At 42.8% G+C, this 25,608-nt stretch overlaps 1 protein-coding gene across 2 annotated transcripts in view; it reads right to left on the reverse strand.

Moving 5' to 3' along the window:
• gabrb1 (gamma-aminobutyric acid type A receptor subunit beta1) overlaps window positions 1–25,608 on the reverse strand; it is a 279,986-nt gene that overhangs the window by 125,187 nt on the left and 129,191 nt on the right. For both annotated transcript variants that reach the window (XM_060830997.1, XM_060830991.1), the window contains exon 4: window positions 12,367–12,587. In XM_060830997.1, coding sequence (XP_060686980.1) covers window positions 12,367–12,587 — 221 coding nt within the window. The remainder of the gene's footprint in view (window positions 1–12,366; window positions 12,588–25,608) is intronic.

The raw sequence follows: 25,608 nt of genomic DNA on the forward strand, positions 1-25,608 counted from the left end.
GCTGTTGTTGCCTTGTCAATTTTGTATCCAGGTTGTCACAGCCCCTTTAATCTCACTGGATTTATCTTTGCATTTATGTGATATTTTATAAATTGTCTTCTTAAAGATTGGAGATAAATCAGCTGTACTAGCTTCATTAATTCTCATTGTTATTACATTAATAATCAAATCAAGTTAGTCAGATATGATTTGCTTTTAAATTTGCTTTTTTGAGTAAGTTATATTAAATTAACCTGGTGGCATTGTTCTTACGCTTTATTTATTTTACGTTATTTTATCAATTGTATTATCTTTTATATTATTCTTTACTTTATGGTACCATGTAAAAGGTATTATAGGTATTTCCAAAGGCAGTAAAATTGTTGCTGTGATACCAATAATAATACAGCCACAATTATATTAAATACTAAACACTTTTAAATTACATAATATCAAGCTTGCTTTTTAATCAGTTATCCTGCACAATTTATTAACAAACTGGCATCTAGGGGATAATGTTATTTTTGAAGTTGCCCAATAGACACTATTATCCTGTTGAATGCTAGTCTGAGCTTTTATTTGATATTTAACATATACTGTTGTGTTGCACAGCACAAAGTCATGACTAATTTTGAATCATTAAAACTGGTTAGGATTATTACACTGGGGCAAGTTTACTTATCATCAAATTGTTCAACAACAATAAAAATTTGCATTTATGAATATCCTTTCATGCAGTAAAACATCTCAAGGTACTTCACAGAATTGATTATCTTTGCAAATGAATACCAAGCCATGTAACATATTGTTCTAGATACTTAAAGTCTTGATCAAAAGGGTTAGTTTTAATAAATATATTCAGGAGGAGAGAAGCAAAAAGGTTTTGGGAAGGAATTCCTGGAGTCAGTATCCAGGACAGCTGAAGTCAAAGCAGCCACTGTTTTTATCATCCTGTCATGACATGTGAGCATTGTTGGTAAGACCAGCATACCTTACCCATCTCTAATCATGGTGGATAAATTACAATCAGGGATGTGAAGGAGGCCAGAATGGAAGGAGTAAAGAAATCTCAGGAAATGTAGAACTGGAGCAGATTACAGAGATAGGGAGGAGCGAGATCGTGGAGAGATTAGAATACAAGGACAAATAGTTTCAAATTGAGCTATTGCCAGGTTGAGAGCCGATGTCATACTGCCATCATTTACATGTGTACACCTACAGAAACCCTCATTTAAATCCACTTTGCTGCCTAATATACATCTATCCATATCATCCCAGACATATAAGACGTACTATTGTCTAATATACAAAAGTGGTCTTTTGATTTTGTGCTACTGTCTGGCTTTTTACAAACTAGGGCCATCTCCTAAGAATCTATTTGGGGAGGCAAGCGTATCATGTATGATTCTCTATCTCTAATTGCTCCTAATTCAGCAAGCAAAGATATGGTGGGTGGATAGGCCAGTGTTTGAGTAAGACCATGCGGAGTTTTAGTGAGGGTACAAAGTGGGAAGATATTGGAATAGATGACTCTAGAAGTAATAAAGGAATGAATGAGGATTTCAGCAACAAATGACCTGAGGTAAGGTTGAGATGGGCAATGTTTTGAGTTACAAGTGGTTAGTCTTGGTGATGGAGATGATGAAGTAAGAAACTAAGCTCAGGATACAATAGGTTGCCTATGATGTGTACACTATATTCAACTCAGAGGTTTATCAGAGAGAGAGAGAGTCTGTGGACAGAGAACAGAGTTTGTGTTGAAAACCAAAGACAATACTTAATTAGCAGAGTTACGTGATCTTCCGTTATTAGATATCAGTCAACCAGTGTGACAAATCAAAGCAAGTAGAGGTGTCAAGATAGGTGCTGATAAGTCTGCATTGTTATAGGAACATAGGATATAGGACATACTAACAGGAGGAGGTCATTCAGCCCTTAGAGCCTGATCCAGCATACAATTATATTATGGCTGATCCTGTTGTGGTCTTAACTCACCTTTCTACATGCTGCACCATAAACCGTGGCTCCCTTATCTAGCTGAAAATCGAATTAACTCAGCCTCCCTAGCACATTAATGCTAGAAAAATATCTGTCTCCTGATTTGGATAGATAAAACACCAGTCATGAAATAGAGACCATTTCCAAGATTTCTGTCGATGCACTGCTTCATTTCAGTTCTTGCTTTCTCATGCTTCACTAGATTTTCAGCTTTGACAACAAAAAGCTGTTTGTCTCTGTAGCCTTGGGTGATGATCCATCAAATGCCTCTTTAGTTACATAAGGATTAAAAATCAAATACTGGTCCTTTGAGGATTGCTGTAGCTTCAAATTCGCTCAGTATATTGTAAATAGTCTATTGAATTCACGCAATAATTGGTTTTTGAATCTTACGATCATCTACTTGAATTATATTAAATATTGTAGAGTTCTGGCCTCAATTCATGAAAGACTATTTATTTCATAATTCAAAAGAAAATTTTTCCTCCAATGAAAATAATGGTATAAGGCAAAATTATCAATTGTGATGCATCTATTTACGTAAGTATTTTGTTTTGTATCTTTCATGGGATGCGGACACTGGGACAAGGTCAGTTTTCATTTTCCATTCCTATTTGCCAGTAAGAAGGTGGTGGTAAACTACATCCCACTTGAACCGCTGCAGTCTATGTGATGTAGGTGCATCCATTGTGCTTATAATTGGCTTTGTTTCCTGACCTTCTACTGCTCTGCAGAATTGTGTTCCTACATATATACCTCCATATTGCCCATTAACATGATGTTGAAACTACATCTCACACATATATCCAGATTCTCCTTTCACATGACCAGACCACCAGACCACTCAAATGTAAGAAACCTGCAAGGAAGCGGGGTAAACATGCCGGCCTGCTGGTAAGACTGACACCACACCCCACACCGCCCACACACACACACACACACACACACACACACACACACACACACACACACACACACACACACACACACCCTCCTAGCTTACCCCTAGCAAATGTACAATCTCTAGAGAACAAGATGGACAAACTCGGATCACAGCTCAGCTTCCAGCGTGAACTGCCGGACTGCTGCGCACTCTGCTTCACAGAAACCTGGCTCAACCCATCCATTCCTCACTGTGCACTTTAGGTTGATGGTTCTTCTATCCATCATACGGACCATACAGAGTCCTTGGGTAAGACAAAGGGTGCAGGGTTTGCTTTTTAATCAACAATTTGTGGTGCACAGACATTGCAACCTGGGCAGCCATTGCTCCCCAAACCTTGAATTCCTCACCATCAAATGCCACCCCTTCTATCTGCCATGGGAATTTACCGCTGCTATACTAACTGCTGTGTACATACCGCCACAAGCAAAGGTTGAGGAAGCTCTAAATGTGCAGTACTCCACCACTAACACCTGGAGATGAAACACCCCGAGGCCCAGATTATTGTAATTGGTGACTTCAATCAAGCCAATCGAAGGAAGGTGTTACTCAATTTCCACCAAAACTTTACCTGCCCCACCACAGTCCCATTTCTAAACCACTGTGAAAGATGCCTACCACTTCATCCCCTGCCCTCATTTTGGGAATTTTGACCACAATGCCATGTTCTTCCTCCCAGCTTACAGGCAAAAGCTCAAGCAGGAGACGCCCTCGCGGATACAGGTCCAGTGCTGGTCAGAGGAGGTAGAAGATCGACTCCGATGCTGTCTGGCATCGGCTGTTTGGGCCATGTTCAAACAATCCGCAGGTACCTTGGACGAGTACGCCATGACCATCACTGACTTTATCAGCAAGTACGTGGAGGACTGCATACCAAGGAAGTCAATCCGGGTGTTCCCCAACAGGAAACCCTGGATGAATCAGGATGTACAAAACCTGCTGAAAACCAGGTGTGAGGCCTTCAGATCAGGAGACCCACTCAAATATAAGGAATCCAAGTATGACCTTCACAGAGCCGTTAAGACAGCCAAGGACCAATACCGATCCAAACTAGAGACCCAGACAGACACACAGCGACTATGGCAAGGACTGAATACACCACAAGTTCTAAAAAGAGACAGTGCAAGATAGCAGATGATGACATATCCCTCCCAGATGGTCTCAATGCCTTCTATGCTCGCTTTGAGCAGAATTCCGGGGGAGACGTAACTCCTATTCTGACAAGTCCTGATGAACCTATCCCAACAGTCATTGCATCAGAGGTCAGATCAGTTTTCCTTCTTGTGAATCCAAGGAAAGTGATGGAACCCTGATGAAGGGCTTGTGCCCGAAACGTCGAATTTCCTGTTCCTTGGATGCTGCCTGACCTGCTGCGCTTTAACCAGCAACATTTTCAGCTCTGATCTCCAGCATCTGCAGACCTCACTTTTTGCCACCAGACGGAGTACCAGGCTGTGCAGTCTGAGCATACGCAGAGCAATCGGCAGAGGTCTTCTCGGACATATTCAACCTCTCCCTGCAGCAGGCCACTGTCCCTGCCTGTTTCAAGAGGGCCAACATCATCCCTGTGCTTAAGAAGGCTCATGCAGCATGTCTGAATGTCTACTGCCCAGTGGCCCAAACTCCGTTGGTCATGAAGTGCTTCAAAAGGCTGGTCATGGCATTAATCAACTCCATCCTTTCCCAGTACTCTTGACCCACTTCAATTTGCCTATTGGACCAACAGATCCACGTCAGATGCCATACCACTTGCCTTTCACTCCTCTCTAGATCATCTTGACACCAAGAACAGCTATGTAAAAATCCTATTCATTGACTACAGTGCAGCCTTCAACACTATTATCCCCTGGAGACTGTTTACTAAACTTAGTGATCTCAGACTGAGCCCCACTTCTGCAACTGGATCCTCAGTTTCCTGACCCACAGGCATTAGTCAGTGAAGATCGGAGACAACATTTCATCCTCACTAACACTCAACACTGGAGCCCCCCCAGACTAATGCCATTTACTGTTGGCTGATGATAAAAATTGGAAGTGTAATGGACAGTGAAGAAGATTATCTCAGATTATAGATAGGCCAATGGGCTGAGAAATGGCAGATGGAGTTTAATTTAGATAAATGTGAGGTGCTGCATTTTGGGAAAACAAATCTTAGCAGGACTTATACACTTAATGGTAAGGTCCTAGGGAATGTTGCTGAACAAAGAGACCTTGGAGTACAGGTTCATAGCTCCTTGAAAATGGAGTCACAAGTAGATAGGATAGTGAAGAAGGCATTTAGTATGATTTGCTTTATTGGTCAGAGTATTGAGTACAGGTGTTGGGAGGTCATGTTGCAGCTGTATAGAACATTGGTTAGGCCACTGTTGGAATATTGCGTGCAATTCTGGTCTCCTTCCTATCGGAAAAATGTTGTGAAACTTGAAAGGGTTCAGAAGAGATTTACAAGGATGTTGCCAGAGTTGGAGGATTTGAGCTATAGGGTGAGGTTGAATAGGCTGGGGCTGTTTTCCCTGGAGTGTCGGAGGCTGAGGGGTGACCTTATAGAGGTTTATAAAATCATGAGGGGCATGGATAGGATAAATAGGCAAAGTCTTTTCCCTGGGATGGAGTAGTCCAGAACTAGAGGGCATAGGTTTAGGGTGAGAGGGGAAAGGTATAAAAGAGACCTAAGGGGCAACGTTTTCAAGCAGAGGGTGGTACGTGTATGGAATGAGCTGCCAGAGGATGTGGTGGAGGCTGGTACAATTGCAACATTTAAGAGGCATTTGGATGGGTGTATGAATAGGAAGGGTTTGGAGGGATATGACCTGGTACTGGCAGGTGGGACTAGATTGGGTTGGGATATCTGGTTGGCATGGATGAGTTGGACTGAAGGGTCTGTTTCTGTGCTTTACATCTCTATGACTCTATGGGTCCATGGCCACCATAGTCTGTCGAATCGCAGATGGCGATGAAACAGACTACAGACGGGAGGTGGAAAATCTTGACAAATGGTGAACTGAGAACAACCTAGCCGGCAAAACCAAGGAACTCATTATTGACTTTCGGCAATAATGCCCCCCTACACATCATCAGCACAGAGGTGGAACAAGTGGAGAGTATCAAGCTCCTGGGAGTGGTCATCCACAACAAGCGTTCTTGGACTCTTGCTGTGGATGCACTGTTTAAAAAGGCCTCTTCTTCCTCAGGCAGCTGAGGAAATTTGGCATGACAGCGAATACTCTTGCCAAATTTTATAGGTGCTCCATCGAAAGCATTCTGTCTGGATGTATCACTACCTGGTATGGCAACTGTACCATTCAAGATCGGAGATGGTTACAGAGGGTGGTGAACTCAGCCTGGACAATCACAAAGGCCAACCTCCCATCTATAGAATCCATCTACCAGGCCCTCTGTCAAAGAGAAGCTGCCAGCATTCTCAAAGATCCATCCCACCCTGGCAATGTTTTTCTACAACCTCCACCATCGGGAAAAAGGTACAGAAGCCTGAACACATGTACCAGCCAGTTTTGAAACTGTTTCTACCCTACTGTTGTTAGAATATTGAATGGACTCACAAACTCTTAACATTTGCCTGTACCTGTGTTTTTGTTTTTACCGTTGTTCACCTATTATTTACTTATCTATGCTGCTTAACTCCAGCTCCTTGAAAACTGTGTAGGAAATTGGAGCTGGAGCTGGATGAACTACTCATCATTCGGGAGGCTGAGGGGGTAATTGAGAGGAGTTACCGGCAGTTGGTCACTCCTGAGTCTCAGGATACGGATAAATGGGTTACAGTCAGGAGGAGGAAAGGGGACAGACAGACAGTGCAGAGATCCCCTGTGGACATTCCCCTCAGCAATAAGTATATCATTTTGGATGCTGCTGGGGGGGATGACCTACCAGAGGAAAGCCATAGTGGTTAGTTCTCTGGCACTGAGCCTGACACTGCAGCCCAGAAGGGAAGGGGGCAGAATAGAAAAGCGCTAGTGGTAGGAGACTCGATTATTCGGAGAATTGACAGGAGATTTTGTGGTCAGGATCGGGATTCCCGGAAGGTATGTTACCTCCCTGGTGCCAGGGTCCAGGATGTCTCCGATTGGGTGTATAAAATTCTGAAAGGGGAGAACGAACAGCCAGAAATCGTGTTACATATTGGCACTAATGATATAATCAGAAAGGATTGAGAATATAAAATGTGATTTCAGGAAGTTAGGGTTGAAGCTGCAGAGCAGGACGAACAGAGTAGTGCTCTCGGGTTTAGCTACCGTGCCATGAGATAGCGAGGCGAGGAACAGGGAGCGGGCGCAGCTTAATACGTGGCTGCACAGCTGGTGTAGGAGGGAGGGCTTCAGATATGTAGATACTTGGGATGCCTTCTGGGGAAGGTGAGACCTGTATATGAAGGACGGGTTGCAATTTTGGTGATAGTGACCACAACTGCCTCACATTCTATATAGCTATGGAGAAGGAGAGAAGCAGGCACAATGGGAGGATATTTAATTGGGGAAAAGGAAAATAGGATACTATCAGATGTGTGTTGGGAAGCATGGACTGGGAGCAATTGCTCCATGGAAAGGGCACTATAGGCATATGGAGACTGTTTAAGGAACAGTTGTTGAGTGATGCACAAATGTGTTCCTCTGAGACAGGCAAGAAGGGGTAAGATAAAGGAAACTTGGATGATGAGAGCGGAGGAGCTTCTCATCAAAAGAAAGAAGGCAGCTTATGTAAGGTGAAGGAAACAAGGGTGTTGCTCAGCTCTAAAGGATTACAGGATCAGTGGTGCTGGAAGAGCACAGCAGTTCAGGCAGCATCCAACGAGCCGCGAAATCGACGTTTTGATAAAAGCCCATCATCAGGAATAAAGGCAGTGAGCTGGAAGCATGGAGAGATAAGCTAGAGGAATGTGGGTGGGGGTGGGGTACTAGAGGATTACAGGCAGGCGAGGAAGGAGCTCAAAAATGGTCTGAGGAGAGCCAGGAGAGGGCACGAAAAAGGCTTGGCAGGAAGGATTAGTAAGAATCCAAAGGCATTTTACACGTATGTGAGGAATAAGAGAATGATCAAAGAAAGAGTAGCGCCGATCTGGGATAGCTTAGGGAACTTGTGTATAGAGTCTGAGGAGGTTGGGGAAGCCTGAATTGAGTTTTTTGCTTCTGTCTTTACTAAAGAAAAGAACCTTGTAGTGAATGAAACCATTGAGGAGCAGGTAAGCATGCTGGAACGGATAGAGATTGAGGAAGCTGATGTGCTGAAAATTTTGTCAAACATTAAGATTGACAAGTTGCCTGGGCCAGACCAGATTTGTCCTCAGCTGCTTTGGGAAGAGAGAAAAGTGATTGCTTTGCCGCTTGTGAAGATCATTGCATCCTCACTCTCCACCAGAGTCGTACCTGAGGACTGGAGGGAGGCAAATGTAATTCCTCTCTTCAACAAAGGAAACAGGGAAGTTCCCAGCAATTTCAGACCAGTCAGTCTCATGTCTGTTGCCTGCAAGGTGTTCAAAAGGATTCTAAGCGATAGGATTTATGACCATCTGGAAGAGCATGGCTTGATTAAATGCAGTCAGCACAGCTTTGTGAGGGTCATGCCTCACAAATCTTGTTGAGTTCTTTGAGGATGTTACTAGACAAGTTAATGAGGGTCGAGCAGTGGATATGATGTATGTGGACTTCAACAAGGCATTTGATAAGGTTCCCCATGGTAGGCTCATTCAGAAGATCAGGAGGAATGGGATACAGAGAAATTTAGCTGTCTGGATACAGAATTGGCTGATCGACAGAAGACAGCGAGTGGTAGTGGAAGGTAAGTATTCTGCCTGCAAGTCAGTGGAGAGTGGTGTTCCACAGGGCTCTGTTCTTGGGCCTCTACTCTTTGTAATTTTTATTAATGACTTGGATGAGGAGATTGAAGGACAGGTTAGCAAGTTTGCAGATGACACAAAGGTTGGAGGTGTCATTGACAGTATAGAGGACTGTTGTAGGCTGCAGCGTGACATTGACAGGATGCAGCGATGGGCTGAGAGGTGGCAGATGGAGTTCAACCTGGATAAATGCGAATTGATGAATTTTGGAAGGTTAAACTTGAAAGTTGAGTACAGGATTAAAACTGAAAATGTGTTGCTGGAAAAGTGCAGCAGGTCAGGCTGCATCTTAGAAACAGGAAATTCGACGTTTCAGGCATAAGCCCTTCATCAGGAATGAGGAAAGTGTGTCCAGCAGGCTAAGATAAAAGGTAGGGAGGATGGACTTGGGTGAGGGGCGATGGAGATGTGATAGGTGGAAGGAGGTCAAGGTGAGGGTGATAGGCCGGAGTGGGGTGGGGGCGGAGAGGTCAGGAAAAAGTTTGCAGGTTAGGAGGGCGGTGCTGAGTTCGAGGACTGAAATCCTTGTAGAGGGAAGAAGAGAGCTTCTTCAAGGAAGGCATCCTTGCAAGAGGATTCACAGTAGGTTAAAATCTTCGAGGAAAAAGTGAGGTCTGCAGATGCTGGAGATCAGAGCTGAAAATGTGTTGCTGGAAAAGCGCAGCAGGTCAGGCAGCATCCAGGGAACAGGAAATTCGACGTTTCGGGCATAAGCCCTTCATCAGGAATGAGGAAAGTGTGTCCAGCAGGCTAAGATAAAAGGTAGGGAGGAGGGACTTGGGGGAGGGCAATGGAGATGTGATAGGTGGAAGGAGGTCAAGGTGAGGGTGATAGGCTGGAGTGGGGTGGGGGTGGAGAGGTCAGGAAGAAGATTACAGGTTAGGAGGGCGGTGCTGAGTTCGAGGACTGAAATCCTTGTAGAGGGAGGAAGAGAGCTTCTTCAAAGAAGGCATCCTTACAGGATTAAAGACAGGATTTTTGGCAGTGTGGAGGAACAGCGGGATCTGGGTGTGCAGGTACATAGATCCCTTAAAATTGCCACCCAAGTGGACAGGGTTGTTAAGAAAGCATATGGTGTTTTGGCTTTCATTAACAGAGGGATTGAGTTTAAGAGCCATGAGATCTTGTTGCAGCTCTATAAAACTTTGGTTAGACCGCACTTGGAATACTGTGTCTAGTTCTGGTTGCCCTATTATAGGAAATATGTGGATGCTTTGGAGAGGGTTCAGAGGAAGTTTACCAGGATGCTGCCTGGAATGGAGGGCTTATCTTACGAAGAGAGGTTGACTGAGCTCGGACTTTTATCATTGGAAAAATGAAGGAAGACAGGGGACCTAATTGAGGTGTACAAGATAATGAGAGGCATAGATAGAGTTGATAGCCAGAGACTTTTTTCCAGGGCAGAAATTGTTAACATGAGGGGTCGTAGTTTTAAACTGTTTAGCAGAAAGTATAGAGGGGATGTCAGAGGCGGGTTCTTTATGCAGAGAGTTGTGAGAGCATGGAATGCATTACCAGCAGCAGTTGTGGAAGCGAGGTCATTGGGGATATTTAAGAGACTGCTGGACATGCATATGGTCAGAAATTTGAGGGTTCGTACATCAGGTTTACCTTACATGAGGATCAATGGTCGGCACAACATCGTGGGCTGAAGGGCCTGTTCTGTGCTGTACTGTTCTATGTTCTATTAACTCTGTGATCTGCCTGTATTGCTCGCAAGACAAAGCTTTTCACTGTGCCTCAGTACACGTGACAATAAATTCAATTCAATTCAATGTATGTGCATAATGCATTTCATTTATTGTCATCATATATACACCTACATAACCCCTCATGTAAAAACACTCTGCTGCCTTACATTTATATCTATATTATCCCTGACATACAAGACCACACTGTTGTCTAATATATGAACGTGGTCTTTTGAATTTGTGCTACTGGCTTTTTACAAACTAGGACAACCTACTAAGAATCTAGTTGGGGAGGTAGAGACATCATATACTTTTCTCCATCTCTAATTGCTGGAAAATCTGTACAGTTTGTGGATCATTCTGCACAAATACTCATATGTTATCCAAAAGCATGAAGCTCTGAAACTGGATCATGATCTTGTAAAACCCATCCTGTACTTGATATCTACACTGTATCTCACAATTGTATCAATATGACTGTCTCACAATTACAAATATTGGCAGTCCCAGGTTGCGAAGGGGTTCCAATCTTGAGTCTGTTTGCCAGTTGGTTTGTACACAAACTGGAACACAATTCAGGACAATATAGAGTAGCCATTCATAAGTATATAAATGTTCATATGTTGGATCTTTGAAATTACACCTCTGCATGGGATCACTGTACATGGAAGTACTCATTAGTCAGACATTCGTAAATCAGGGGCCCTGGGTACTTAAGCAATGATGATTATTCTTCCCTCTCTGGACAACAACGTGCTCACTAAGCTTCCAACCTTGAATCAGCTGGGATTGAGTGTGGGTTATAGATATCCCGTTATATGTGTGTATACATTAAGAAAATATTGTCTGCTTCGATCACTAATAGATCACTTAGAATCAACATGAAGATCAGCTCAAAATAATTGAATCTGATTCTGTGAGAGCTGCCATAGTCTGGCAGGTCCCATGATCCAGCATAAGTGTCTGAATTCCATGAAATGGAAGATTTGAACTGTTGCCTCTTTGAGATACCTCCATTGACTGTATGACTGAAATATGTATGCTATTTCTTGTCAATCAATACAATGACAATCCAGGTCTTTCTGGTATAATGCACAATTTTTTAACGTGAATTGGCTATAACATGATTGACAATTTGTGGACATTGTTTGGATAATGCAAACTTTTCCTGAACAGCTCTAGGGATTTTCTGTTCTACAGTGCAATTTTCTACAGTGGTTTTCCTTAGCGCGACATTCTATAGCATGAGGTTGCAGGGGAATACAATTATCGCATCACAGCAGAATGACCACGACCACGCTTATACTGGAATCTAATGGATATATCCACACTGTTCTCCAATATATGTCCACAATCACTATCTCACAAATATTTATGCTACCTACATATATGTAAATATGTAGCTTTCACACCTAAATCGCCAATATTGAAGCACATCTGATTTTAAAAATTAATTCTTCCAAATAACATCAAATGGTAAGTATCTGTGCCAATTATAATGGTGGTGTCGCTGTGTATTTGCTTTAAACAAATAGCAGCATCAAAGAATAAATGTGCCTCCCATGGTTCATATACTAGGCTCAGCTGTGCTACTGCAGATGTATTCCCAACAAAAGGGAATGACCAGAGAGTGGGATCACCAGATCTGCTGACCTTGTTCTAATTGTTGCCTAAAGAATGGAATTGATCTGGGCCTGGGAGCAGGCAATTACTTTCTTTAGAAAGTGAATGATTAGGGGTGACCTGCAAAGAAAGAAGAAATATAGCAAATTTGACAGGGAACGAACAATAATCTAAAGATTATTATCTTGCATTAGCAACAGATAAACTGCATGGATACCTATAACCCACATTCAATCCCAGATTGTGATCCACACAACTATTCAAATAAACTTAAAACAAACCTCAGGCTGTACAGCACTGTACCATCTGGGTGCAGACGAATCATTCGATTTTTCACTGTAACTCCATGCACAAATGACTTTTTGTCATTAATAAAGTAGGTGTCGGGAACCCAGAGTTGGTCAGCCACTCTGTTATCTAGAGTGAGGTTCAGAGGTATTCCAGAGTATGAAAGCCTCTTGTCTCTCCAGGATTGTTGGAAGTACATTGTCAGAGTATAATCCTGCAGAAAGAAGAAAAGAAAATGTCAACTCATCAAGTTCAAAGTTTCTTTTTCGCACCACTTTCACTGTGAAATGACCAAACCACTGTGTTCCAAGTGTGATAATGGCCTGTGAAGATCAAATTAACATTACTCCCCGATACTCTTGAAACACTTACTGTTTTTGGACGATTAGATTGATAAGGTTGACCATAACCCACTTATGTTATTCAAATGAGGTTTTAGATCATAATTTAAAACAAGGGAATGCTGCAGAGTATTCCCTTCATTCATAACACATAGCAGAGAAGTTGGATCGAGGGATTCGTAAGAAATTATTACAGCAACATAAGAGAATAAATGTTATTTTTGCAGGGCCTTGAGGAGCTATTTTCTCAGCTTTATTATCTGTTTGTGCTGTGTGTAAATACTGATGAAGTTGCTACATCGAGCTTTAATATTCTTAGGCTAATGAGGAGAAAATCAAGCAATGCTGATTTTCAACTTTCTCGGCTCAATGCTGAGCTCAACAATTTCAGAATGAAAACTCCTTGCCCCCATTTTGTTTCCTTTTTTTGTACATTGCAGTTGTTTCTTATTTTTACTTCAGACAGCAGCACACTTGTTTTCAGACGGAACCTGCCAGTCCTGGAGCAAGCAGCCAGGAGGACACCAGGAAACCTACTCAAGTTAGGTGGTGGAGTCCCAGAACTTCACGATCTGTCTGTATCCATCACATTTAAGTCCATAAGATGCATGAGTAGTGGTAGGCCATTCAGCCCATCAAGTCTGCCATATCATTCAATGCGATCATTGCTGATCTGATAACCCTCAATTAATTACAACTTGAGGGCTCATCCTGGCCTCGTCCCTGTTTATTCAGTTCCAGGTGGGAATGATGTATTGGCCTACCTGACCAGTAAACCAGATGGGTAAACTGGATACTGCATACCTACCTGACTGGTAAACTATTGTGGTAACCTGGAGCAGGCTTTCAGTTGGACAGTAGTCCTGCAGTTTACACTAATCTGTGCATGGTCAAGATACTTCTGAACCCCATGGCTTCCCTCCCCCCATCCATGAGAACTCTCCTCAGTAACATTCAACTGTTCCCTGGATTGCTCCTCAGACCTGGGAGTCGAGAGAATGCTGTACTGTCAGTAACCATGGTCTCTGCTTCCATGGCACTGTGAGAGATCTTGGCTTCTGATTGGCCTGCAGGATTTTGGAGTGCAGGACTTCCTGAATGACAGTCCTAATCCAAGCAAAAGCCGGATGGTGATCAATCAGGTACCTGATTGTTGAACGATCTGGTGAGTTTTCCAGAGCTAACACGTTCCAGATTCTCCCTGCTAATTTCATCTGCTTTTGATCATAGTCTGAACATTAGAATATTCTGCCCCGTGTTTCATCTGCTGTTCCATCATGATTCCTTTTGGCCCTGCAACACTGGGCTGATTCTTATCATATTTTGGCAAGAGTCATTTCTTCACATTCCATTGAAGACCTGGTGGATTTTCTCAGGCTATCATCCCAACATTGCTTCATTAATTACCTACTGCACCCAGTGGTGTCCTCTTGCTCAATGCTAGCCCAATATTCCCAGTCATTGTAGCTGGAAGTATTCACCGTTGCTAGGATATCCCATCATCCCAGGGCTGACAACATCTTAAAATCAGCTGTGGTGTAGCCAATTGAATGTTGAGAGCTTAGTTTATAGCTGCTCAGCACGGACTGTGACATTTGCTCCGGACATGGAATATTGGAAATCAGTCCCACATTTTGTGGATAGGGACCTGGAGCTCCTGGATAGGATGGTGCAGAGGAGGTTATCAAGGTCAGTGCAGGCTTAACTTTCTGGAGTAACACCAAGCAGTGTAGGAATCAGGTCAATGACCTTCTGCCCTTCAATAGGGTAAGTGCCATTTATCTTCCTTCTGTTACCTTATACTCACTCTATCTCTGCTACTAGACATATTGTCCACAAAGATTCATGATGTATCACTCTCACTGTTACATAGTGGGTTCAAATGAATACTTCTGTGCTGTAGCAGTCAATGATTCTCTTTTCTCTGTCATATACTTTTTTTCTGTCTTTGTTTTCCTTGCTCCCTGGGCTTTCTCCTGCCTATTACCCTTCCATTTTCGGTTAAACTTTTCTCAGCATCATTTGTCAGTTTCTCAGTGATGGTATCAGTCTTGCAGTTCTGTCTGTGTGAAGTTTATCAATCCGATACAGGTCATTCCTGATCCACTGCTGATCCATGTGTCCCACAAATCTTGTCAATTATTCTACCTCCCTGATCATGTAGTGACCTCCCTTATCTGACTCCCTCTGTATTGATAAACTTGTGGCATCAAGAATGTTCCTGAAACCATGTCGATTTTGTTTCTTAATTTCTGTTGGAGGACTTCAGTTCTGTTTCCTCCGATGTCAATGATATTTGATAACTCTCCTTTGTTCTCCCATATTTTTGTGGCCCCTTTCATGTTATCCCACATGATGGTATATGGGTGGCTAAATGAAACAACCTGTAAATATATTTGGATTACTTTTCTATGTTTTACTCTCACTCTTCTATAACTCACAGTTCCATGGCTGATCTCTGCCACATTATTACCACTGTCACAAGGCATCAATACTTTTAATCATAATGATTTGAGTGGTGAATCTGTGGAACTCATTTCCACAAAAGGCTGTGGAGGCCGAGTCATTGAGTGTATTTCAGACAGAGATAGATAGGTTCTTCATAAGTAAAAGGATCAAAGGTTATGGGGAGAAAGCAGGAAAAGGGGATTGAGAAAATTACCAGCCATGATCGAATGGCAGAACAGAGCCAATGGGCCGAATGACCTAATTCTGCTCCTATATTTTATGACTTTTCCAATAATTTAGAGCTATCCTTGAAATTCTTTTCACTTGACTCATCTCTAAGTCTAAATGGTTTACAATATTCAGGAACATCCACACTGGTTCTGTTGTTAAGTTTGTATCACCCTCACTATGACATTAATTGCAGGCGTGGGAAGTAATTGCAAAGCCTTGGCACATCATTCAACAGTCCTTTACAGAGAGATAAATTGGGCCAAGAAAACATAATAGGCAAACCTTAAAAAATAATTTATTTGAAGAAGTATATCAAGGAAAATATATAGCTTGCCAACATGAATTGTTAAATTTTGAAAGCAAAGCCTAGAATATTATCTCGGTTGAGTTATTCAGTACATCTGTTATGATCCTAAATGCTCTGTCTGAAAGGGTGGTGGAAACAGATTAAATAATAACTTACAAAATGGAACTGGATGAATACCTGAAGAGCTATGGGCAACCGAGGAAGGGAACAGGACTAATTACAAAGCTCATGTAAAGACCGACATTATGACTGAATTGCCTTCTTCTGTATTATATCATTTCATGATAGTATGGTTGTCAGGGCAATATTAGTGTTTTGCTGTTGTACAAAATACTAGCTTCTACTTGGTTAAATGGAGATGTAACATGCTGCTACACAGCACTATTACTTGTAATGTGCTGGTTGCTGTTTGTAGTCCATCTCTCTTTCTCAGCAGTTACTCTCATCAGAATTACTGTTCTCTTTGGTCTATTGACTTTCATTCATGGTTTCCCCAGCTGTAGGATATCAGCAGAATATGGGCATGCAGAATCCTTCTGCTCCTCTTAAAGTCAAGTGACAGAAAATATGAGAATACAATTAGAAGTGTCTATGCAGCACCAGTTACTCAAATCTAAAACTTCAGAAGACCATCAGTCTCCTCCATTAACAAGGGAGATGTTTAAAATCAGAAAATCCTTCTTGCTGGTCATGTGAGTTTATATCCTGGTGCTGGGGAGTTGCGCTGGTTAGTTCAGTTGGCCAGATGAGCAGAGTGGAGGACTGAACTCTATACTTTGTAAATCAAACAGTTGAAAGAATTTGATAGTCAACTGCCAAAATCTACTTGAAGAAATGGGTGGAAGGCAAACATGATGATTTATTCCATCGTACCTAAATCCTGAAATCACCTGCTGATTGCTAACTTCCCTAGGTTTTTTAAAATTCACTCATGTAAAGTGAGCATCGCTGGTTGGCCAGTCAGCATTTAGTGCCCTTCCCAAGTTGCCCTGGAAAAGGTGGTGGTGAGCTGCCATCTTGAACTGCTGCAGTCCACCTTCTGTAGGTTGACCCACAATGCTCTTAGGGAGGCAATTCCAGGATTGCACAGAGGCTTTCTGGGCGGAACCTTCCTTCTTTGTCTTTGATTTTCTTTGATCTAGTATTTCTTCAGATATGGGAATTGCTGCAGTATTTTATTTTTTTGTTGAGAGAATCAAATTAAAGTGCATTCACAGTATTGATCATGTGTACTTTGTTCTTTCCCTGCAGTTCATAGTGCAGCTTGTATAGATTTGACATTATATCTGTAAGGAACTGACACCAAGCAACCAGGCATGGTCTGATACTTCATTGAACTCTTCATTCCTTGATTTGAGACACATAATTATTTCAGACATCAGATTTCATAAAAATCTTTGCAAGGTCTCAAAAGAAAGTATGTTGTGAAAACTGAAAGGGTTCAGAAAAGATTTATAAGGATATTGCAGGGTTGGAGGGTTTAATCTATAGGGAGAGGCTGAATAGGCTGGGGATATTTTCCCTGCAGTGTTGGAGACTGAGGGATGAACTTATAGAAGTCATAAAATCATTGCATTTATTGGTCAGTGCATTGAGTATAGGAGTGGCCTGTAAAAGCGCAGCAGGTCAGGCATTGAGTATAGGAGTTGGGATGTCACGTCACAACAGTACAGGATATTGGTTAGACCACTTTGGACTATTGTGTGCAATTCTGATCTCCCTGCTAGGAAGGATGTTTTGAAACTTGAAAGTGTTCAGAAAAGATTTTCAAGGATGTTGCCAGGGTTAGAGGGTTTGAATTATAAGGAGAAGCTAAATAGGCTGGGGTTATTCACCCTGAAGCTTCGGAGGCAGAGGGGCGACTTTATAGAGGTTTATAAAATCATGCAGGGCATGGATAGGGTAAATAACCAAGGTCTTTTCCCTGGGGTGGGGTGGGGGAGTCCTGAACAACAGGAGAAAAATTTAAAAGGGACCTAAGGGTCAACTCATTCACGTTGAGGGTGGTGTGTATATGGAATGAGCTGCCAGAGGACGTGGTGGAGGCTGGTACAATTGCAATATTTAAAAGGCTGGATGGTTATATGAATAGGAAGGATTTAGAGGGATATGGGCCAAATGCTGGCAAATGGGACTAGATTAATTGAGAATATCTAGTCACCTGAGTTGATTTGAAGAGTCTGTTTCCATGCTACACAACTCTATGACTTTCCCTGAACTTAACCACGTCACATTAGCTTGGAGGATTAGTTCACAATGGGCAGCACTGAGTTTGATTAAAGACTCAAACAAATGATGCTGATGGGCTCTTGCTCAAATCAAGTTTACAACATTGACAACAACTTTCATTACCTGAGAAAAGACCTTATCTTTACTCACTAATGCTTGCTAAAAGGTTGTACAGTGATAATTGACAAAAAATGGGAAATCAGGATAATTTGAACAGAATGCATCGAAGCCCACATTTGTACCAAGCATGTTGCTTGATTAGGATTTTGGTTCTCAAGCATGAATATTTTACCTTCATTGTAATTATTCTCACTCTTTGTTATCTGTTTAAAGTGTGAAAGCACGACAAGATTCTCTTTAGTTGTTGTGTCCTTAAAAACAATGCTTGCAAAAACCACCTAGGTCAAGCTTATTGATACATTCATTGAATTCAGTGAGAAACATTCACAGCTCTTCAGGACCTGCTGTAGTTGCTAAAATATGTCTTCTTACAACGATTCCACTTATATGGCTGCTGTGGAAGCACCAAGTGACATGTTCTGGATTGCCGTTGTTATTTCTTCTTTGTTGTTAAAGTCTCTGAAGAAGGAGAATCCGCAGCCAATGCTTCTTTCGTTATTTTATCATCTGTCAATGATTTCTTTGGTTTTGTCAGGCAATGGCAAATGAGGTTTTGGTGCAGTCATTACCTTTTGCTGTTAGTTTAGGAGAAATGGTATAATTGACTTTACAAAATAGCCTTTAATTCATCAACTTTCTTTATCTGAAACATACTGTTTTAAGGAAAGCTACCCTTGAATTTACTTTATCTTTGAATTTATTGTGCAATGTTGTGTATGTCATTCCAAATTCTCAGCTTTACTTATCGATATAGAGTACTTTCATGATATATAAGGCAAATGTTTTTTTTATATTTGGGGACATAAATCCTTTCTCCCATTCCACATGGAAGCTGTATATTTTTGCTTTCTATGTAGGTAGTCCAGGTTTATCACTCCTCATTATTTCCCATTGCAGTTCATGATCTCACTCTGCTGCTGGTCACACTGCAGGTAGGCCTCTGGATCTGTACCTCTGGAACATCTGGAATGTTGCTGACTGTTTTCAAGTGTGGAGGCATAGGCGGTCACTCCTGTGGTTGTGATTTGTTTCTGGGATCTCAAGTTAGTTTGCGTTGTTTGGATATTGGATGGAGGGTGCGGGGGTTGTAGAGTCATAGAATCATAGAGATATACAGCACAGAAACAGACCCTTAAGTCCAACTCATCCATGCTGACCAGATATCCCAACCCGATCTAGTCCCACCTGCCAGCACCTGGCCGATATCCCTCCAAACCATTCTTATTCATATTCCCATCCAGATACCTTTTAAATGTTGCAATAGTACTAGCTTCCACCACTTCCTCTGACAGTGAGTTCCATCCACGTACCACCCTCTGCATGAAAGAAGTTGCCCCTAAGGTCTTTTTTACATCTTTCCCTTCTCACCTTAAATGTATGCCCTATAGTTCAGGACTCTGCCACCCCAGGGAAAATACTTTGTCTACTTATCCTATCCATGCCCCTCATTTTGCCAAGAGGTGCGAAGAAGGAGCAAAGGACTGCTGGGAAGGTGAGTCTAACCATTTAAAACACTTACTTCAGGCTTCGGGGTCTCTATTTGCCGAGAGGTGCGAGGGAGGAGCTAAGGACTGCTGGGAAGTTTTTAAATGGGTGAGATTTAAATCCAAGAAACTATGCCATAGGACTTCCCTCCCACCCACCTTCTCAAACCTTACTAAGAGTCTGTAAACTAGGTAAGTTTTTCAGGTTTCTCTTTTTTTTCTTCTCTTCCTTTGTTTAGTCCTGTGCGGGCTTTCATCATAGTGGGATATGGATGTTATGGCAGTTGCATGTTCCTCCTGCAGAATGTGGCAGGTGAGAGACATTTCACCTATCTCTGCCGACTACATCTGCGGGAAGTGCACCCAACTCTAGCTCCTCGAAAACCAAGTTAGGGAACTGGAGCTGGAGCTGGAGCTGGATGAACTTCGGATCATCAGGGAGGCTGAGGGGGGAATTGAGAGGATATATAGGGAGGTGGTCACTCCTCAGATACAGGATAAGGACAGCTGGGTTACAGTCAGGGGAGGAAAGGGAACCGACGGTCAGAACAAGGATCCCCTGTGGCCAGTGCCCTCAGCAATAAGTAATAAGCAATAACTTTCACACGGATGATCCCTAGAATGGTAGGTCTAACATACGAGGAACGGCTGAGGATCCTGGTATTGTATTCATTGGAGTTTAGAAGATTAAGGGGAGATCTAATAGAAACTTACAAGATAATACATGGCTTGGAAAGGGTGGACGCTAGGAAATTGTTTCCATTAGGCGAGGAGACTAGGACCCGTGGACACAGCCTTAGAATTAGAGGGGGTAAATTCAGAACAGAAATGCGGAGACATTTCTTCAGCCAGAGAGTGGTGGGCCTGTGGAATTCATTGCCACAGAGTGCAGTGGAGGCGGGGACGCTAAATGTCTTTAAGGTAGAGATTGATAAATTCTTGATGTCACAAGGAATTAAGGGATAAGGGGAGAATGCGGGTAAGTGGAGTTGAAATGCCCATCAGCCATGATTGAATAGTGGAGTGGACTCGGTGGGCCGAATGGCCTTACTTCCACTCCTATGTCTATGGTCTTATGGTCTTAAGTATACCATTTTGGATACTGCTGGTGGGGATGGCCGACCAGGGGTAAACCACAGTTGTCAGGTCTCTGGCACTGAGCCTGGCACTGTGGCTCAGAAGGTAAGGGGGGAGAATAGAAAAGCATTAGTGGTAGGGGATTCACTAGTCAGACAGATTGACAGGAGATTTTGTGGTCAGGAACGGGACTCCTGGAGGTATGTTGCCTCCCCAGTGCCAGGATCCGGGATGTCGCCGATCGGGTTTACTGGATTCTGAAAGGGGAGGGTGAGCAGCTAGAAATAGTGGTACATATTGGCACCAATGATATAGCCAGGAAAGGGATTGAGGATCTGAAAAAGTGATGCATGAGTTTGTCCCTCTGAGACAGGTAAGAAGGGGTAAGAGAACGTTGGAACTTCATCAAAAGGAAGAAGGCAGCTTACATGAGGTGGAGGAAGCAAGGATCTAGCACAGCTTTAGAGGATTACAGGCTTGCTAGAAAGGACCTCAGAAATGGACTGAGGAGAGTCAGGAGGGGGCATGATAAAGGTTTGGCAAGAATGATTAGGGAGAACCCAAAGACATTTTACTCACAAGTGAGGAATAAGAGAATGATTAGAGAGAAGGTAGGGCTGATCAACGATAGCGGAGGGAATTTGTGCATGGAGTCTGAGCAGATAGGGGAAGCCCTAAATGATTTTTTGCTTTGGTTTTCATGAAGGAATGGGACCTTGTTGTAAATGAGAACTTGAGGAGCTGGGATACAGTCTTGACCAGATCAACATTGATGAGGTTGATGTGCTGGAAATTTTGGAAAACATTAAGATTGATAAGTCCCCAGGGCTAGACCAGATTTATCCTAGGCTGCTCCGGGAAGTGAGAAAGGAAGTTGCTAAGTTGCTAGCGAGGATATTTGCTTCCTCACTCTCCATGGGAGTTGCACCAGAGGATTGGAAGGAGGCGAATGTCATTCCACTTTTCAAGAAGGGTAATAGGGAAATCCCTGGCAATTACAGATCAGTCAGTCTCATGTCTGTGGTCAGCAAAGTTTTGAAAAGAATTCTGAGGGATAGGATTTATGACTATTTGGCAAAGCATAGTGTGATTAAAGGCAGTCAGCATGGCTTTGTGAGGGGCAGTTCATGCCCCACAAATCTTATTGAGTTCTTTGAGGAGGTGTCAAGACAGGTCGTCAAGCAGTGGATGTGGCGTATATGGACTTCAGCAAGGCTTTTGATAAGGGTCCCCATGGTAGGTTCACTCATAAAGTCAGGAAGTATGGGATACAGGGAGATTTGGCTACCTGGATTCAGAATTGGCTTGATGACAGAAGGCAGAGAGTGGTTGTCGATGGAAAATGTTCTACCTGGAGGTCAGTAATGAGTGGGGTCCCTCAGGGCTCTGTTCTTGGGTCTCTGCTCTTTGTAGTTTTTATAAATGGCTTGGATGAGGAGGTTGAGGGGTAAGTCAGTAAATTTGCAGATGACACAAAGATTGGAGGTGTCGTCGATAGTATAGAGGCTTACTGCTGGCTGCAGAGCGACATAGACAGGATGCAGAGCTGGGCTGAGAAATGGCAGATGGAGATCAACCTGGATAAATGCGAAGAGATGCATTTTGTAAAGTCAAACTCAAATGCTGAATATAGGATTAAAGACAGGATTCTTGGCAGTGTGGAGTAACTGAGGGATCTGGGTGTGCAAGTACATAGATCCCTCAAAGTTGCCACCAAGTGGATAGGGTTGTTAAGAAAGCATAAGGGGTTTTGCTTTCATTAACAGGGGGATTGAATTTAAGAGCCTCGAGGTTTTGCTGCAGCTCTACAAGACCCTGGTGAGACCACACTGGGAATATTGTGTCCAGTTCTGGTTGCTCTACTATAGGAAAGATACAGAGGCTTTGAAGAGGATGCAAAGAAGGTTTACCAGGATGCTGCCTGGACTGGAGGGCTTGCCTTATGAAGAAAGGTTGAATAAGCTTGGACTTTACTCTCTGAAGAGAAGGAGGAAGAGAGGAGAACCTGATCAAGGTGTACACGATAATGAGTGGAATAGATAGAATCAATAGCCAGAGACCTTTCCCCAGGGCAGGATTGACTGGTACGAGAAGTCATAGTTTTAAGATATTAGGAAGAAGGTATAAAGGAGACATCAGAGGTAGGTTCTTTAAGCAGAGAGTTGTGAATGCATGCACTGCGTTGCCAGCTATGGTGGTGGAAGCAGAATCATTAGGGACATTTAAGCGACTGCTGGACATACCCATAGATAGCAGTGAGTTGAGGAGTGCGTAGGTTAAGTTACTGTGTTTTACATTAGGATTACGTCTCGGCACAACTTCATGGGCCAAAGGGCCTGTTCTGTGCTGTACTTTTCTATGCTCTATTCTCTATGATTTTATAAACCTCTATAAGGTCACCCCTCAGTCTCTGACTCCAAGGAAAACAGCCCCAGCCTATTCAACCTCTCCCTGTAGATCCAATCCTCCAACCCTGGCAACATCCTTGTAAATCTTTTCTGAACTATTTCAAGTTTCATAACATCCTTCTGACAGGAAACAGTACCATTTTTCAAATTGATGGTGGTCCTGCACAGCCTATTTGATAAGCAGCTGATAAAAAAAACCATAGGTCTACAGAGACCAGGCAAGGAAGTGGAACTAACTGAGCTGTTCTTGTTTAGCCCACATACACATGATGGCTGAATGACCTCCTATGTTTCTAGTACTGAAATATAGTGGTTTCACACATCAGTTGCTAGTAGATTTCGTATTCACTTGTGTGCACTGCCAACTCAAAACTCACAATATCCTGCAATGATCTGGATCAAATGGAAACAAGATGTAACAACGTGGCAAAACCCAAAACAGATAGTTCTCATATAATGCCATAGTTGTGTTCTGTGCAACATCATGTAATAGAAAATTGCACAACAGAAATAATGTGAAAATCATGGTTGGGACGAACCACCAGAAATCCCAGTAAACCTCGAAACAAAACCAGTCGTTAGCCTAACACAAATAACAGCACAGTCTTAGTAAACTTTGAGCTGTTGTAACTGTTATATGATACTGTGTAGTACAATTCATCAGAATCTTCAACTGATTACTCTCGATTGGCATCTATACCTGCTGGCTGCATTATATTCTAGCCAGTCTTCTGACCCCATTCAATGATAACACTTCACAAGTCAGATCCCAGAATGAAACCTGCCTTGATAGATCAAGGGCTCAATCTTAATTTCTTCCACTCAGTGTCAGTTTTGTCAAATTTTTTGGAGGGTTTCACATCATGCTGCTTGGGGATATCTATCGCCTTGCTTTACAAAATCCGCTTGATTGGTTACCTGCCCCACCCTTTTGTGCCTCTTTCACACATTCTAGCACCATCATACCATGTACTATTTCCAAAACAACTCACCACTTCCTGGATGTCCCAGAATTGACCAACATCCGTGGTGCAGATATTGTGCACCCGGACTAGAGTTGTCAGTCCAGAGGTGCCCTGCATGGTTCCTGACATTGGCCCTGGATGTGGTAAACAATGGAAAATTGGTCCCTCTCTTTGTGGGCAGGGACATGGAGATGCTGCTGATGAGGATAGGGTGGTGCAGAAGTAGGATGTCCTTTCCTCCCAGGCCAACAGAACCTGGAACATGCTGGAACCATGTTAACCTGGACCAGGGTTACCATCCAGACCAGTGCAGTCTCCCCATCTGAAGGAATGCGCAGAATGTAGGGAGAAAATCAATGGCATTCTCCACTCTGCCAGTGGAAGTGCCACCATCTTCTCGTTGATACCTCACACTCACTCTATCTCTGTTACTGTACCCACCATTTCCTGCAACATCTTCCCCACCCACTCTCACCCTTGCTAAACATCTAATTCTGACTAACCCTGAATCTCTTCTGCACAGCCCCCAGAACATCTCCGCACAAGCACCAAAAGTAACTGTGTGCCCCTCACCTTCCTCTCCCTCACCCACTGTGTGCAGAGATTCCTGGCTTTGACCACCCTTAGCAGCTGACTGACCATGTCCAAGCCCCTGCACTGGTATTTCTTTACAGTTGGTCGTAGTGATTAGTCACTGAAACAGATTCATTTGAGTCTGCACATATTCTTTAACATCTAAACATGCTTTTTTAAACAAAAAGAAAAATAAACTCTTAATACAAACAGCAAAGCCAAGTTTCAAACTGCTCCTCAACACTGTCCTTTTACTGTTATCAACTTCAGTGAAATTTCACTCTTATCTCGACTCTTTTAAGTTTTTAAATTAACAGATTACTCCCAGCTTCTTGTCCTCAGGGTGTAGAGACACCCTCATGATGCTTTTCCAAGTCCACTAACACAACCATTTCACAATATCTTTCACGTAGCTCTTCTCAAGAAAGCACACTAGCCGACTGATCATGTGATGCTGACGCACAATCCAGTTCTCCATGCACCGCGACAAGTAGTGATGGGGATGAGAATCACGTAACAGTGACCTGGAGTTCAGTTTGTAAAAAAAGGTCTACACGTCACAAATTGTATTACAGTCAGGTCATGTTTAATAAACGTACATTATAGGAGAACCATTAGAAGCAGAAATCATGTAGTAGCATGATGATCGATATGTGAGCCGGCAGGAGGAGGTGGGGTGGGGATGGGGGGGAGCATGGTCGGGTGGTGAGATTAACTGTCAGGGGCATTGTGATCAATGTGTTGGCGATGTCGGGGAATCTCAATGTGAAGACAGGACTTCATCTCCACAAATTACTCTTATCAACACTGTAATGAGCAGATTCATCTGTAGCAGATAGATTGATGAAGATGAGGTCAAGCACATTTTTCTTTCTTGTTAGTTCCCTCACCACATATCAGAGACTCAGTCCAGCAGCATTGATTTGACTAGCTAGATCAGTAATGCTGCTATGAATCACTCTTGGACATTGAAGTCCTCAGAACACAACTTGCACACCCCCTCAATGATTCGTCCAAATGTTGCTCAAAATGAGCCGAGGTGGTAATACAGG

The sequence above is a fragment of the Hemiscyllium ocellatum genome, chromosome 1, assembly GCF_020745735.1.
Source record: "Hemiscyllium ocellatum isolate sHemOce1 chromosome 1, sHemOce1.pat.X.cur, whole genome shotgun sequence".
Taxonomy (NCBI): Eukaryota; Metazoa; Chordata; class Chondrichthyes; order Orectolobiformes; family Hemiscylliidae; genus Hemiscyllium; species Hemiscyllium ocellatum.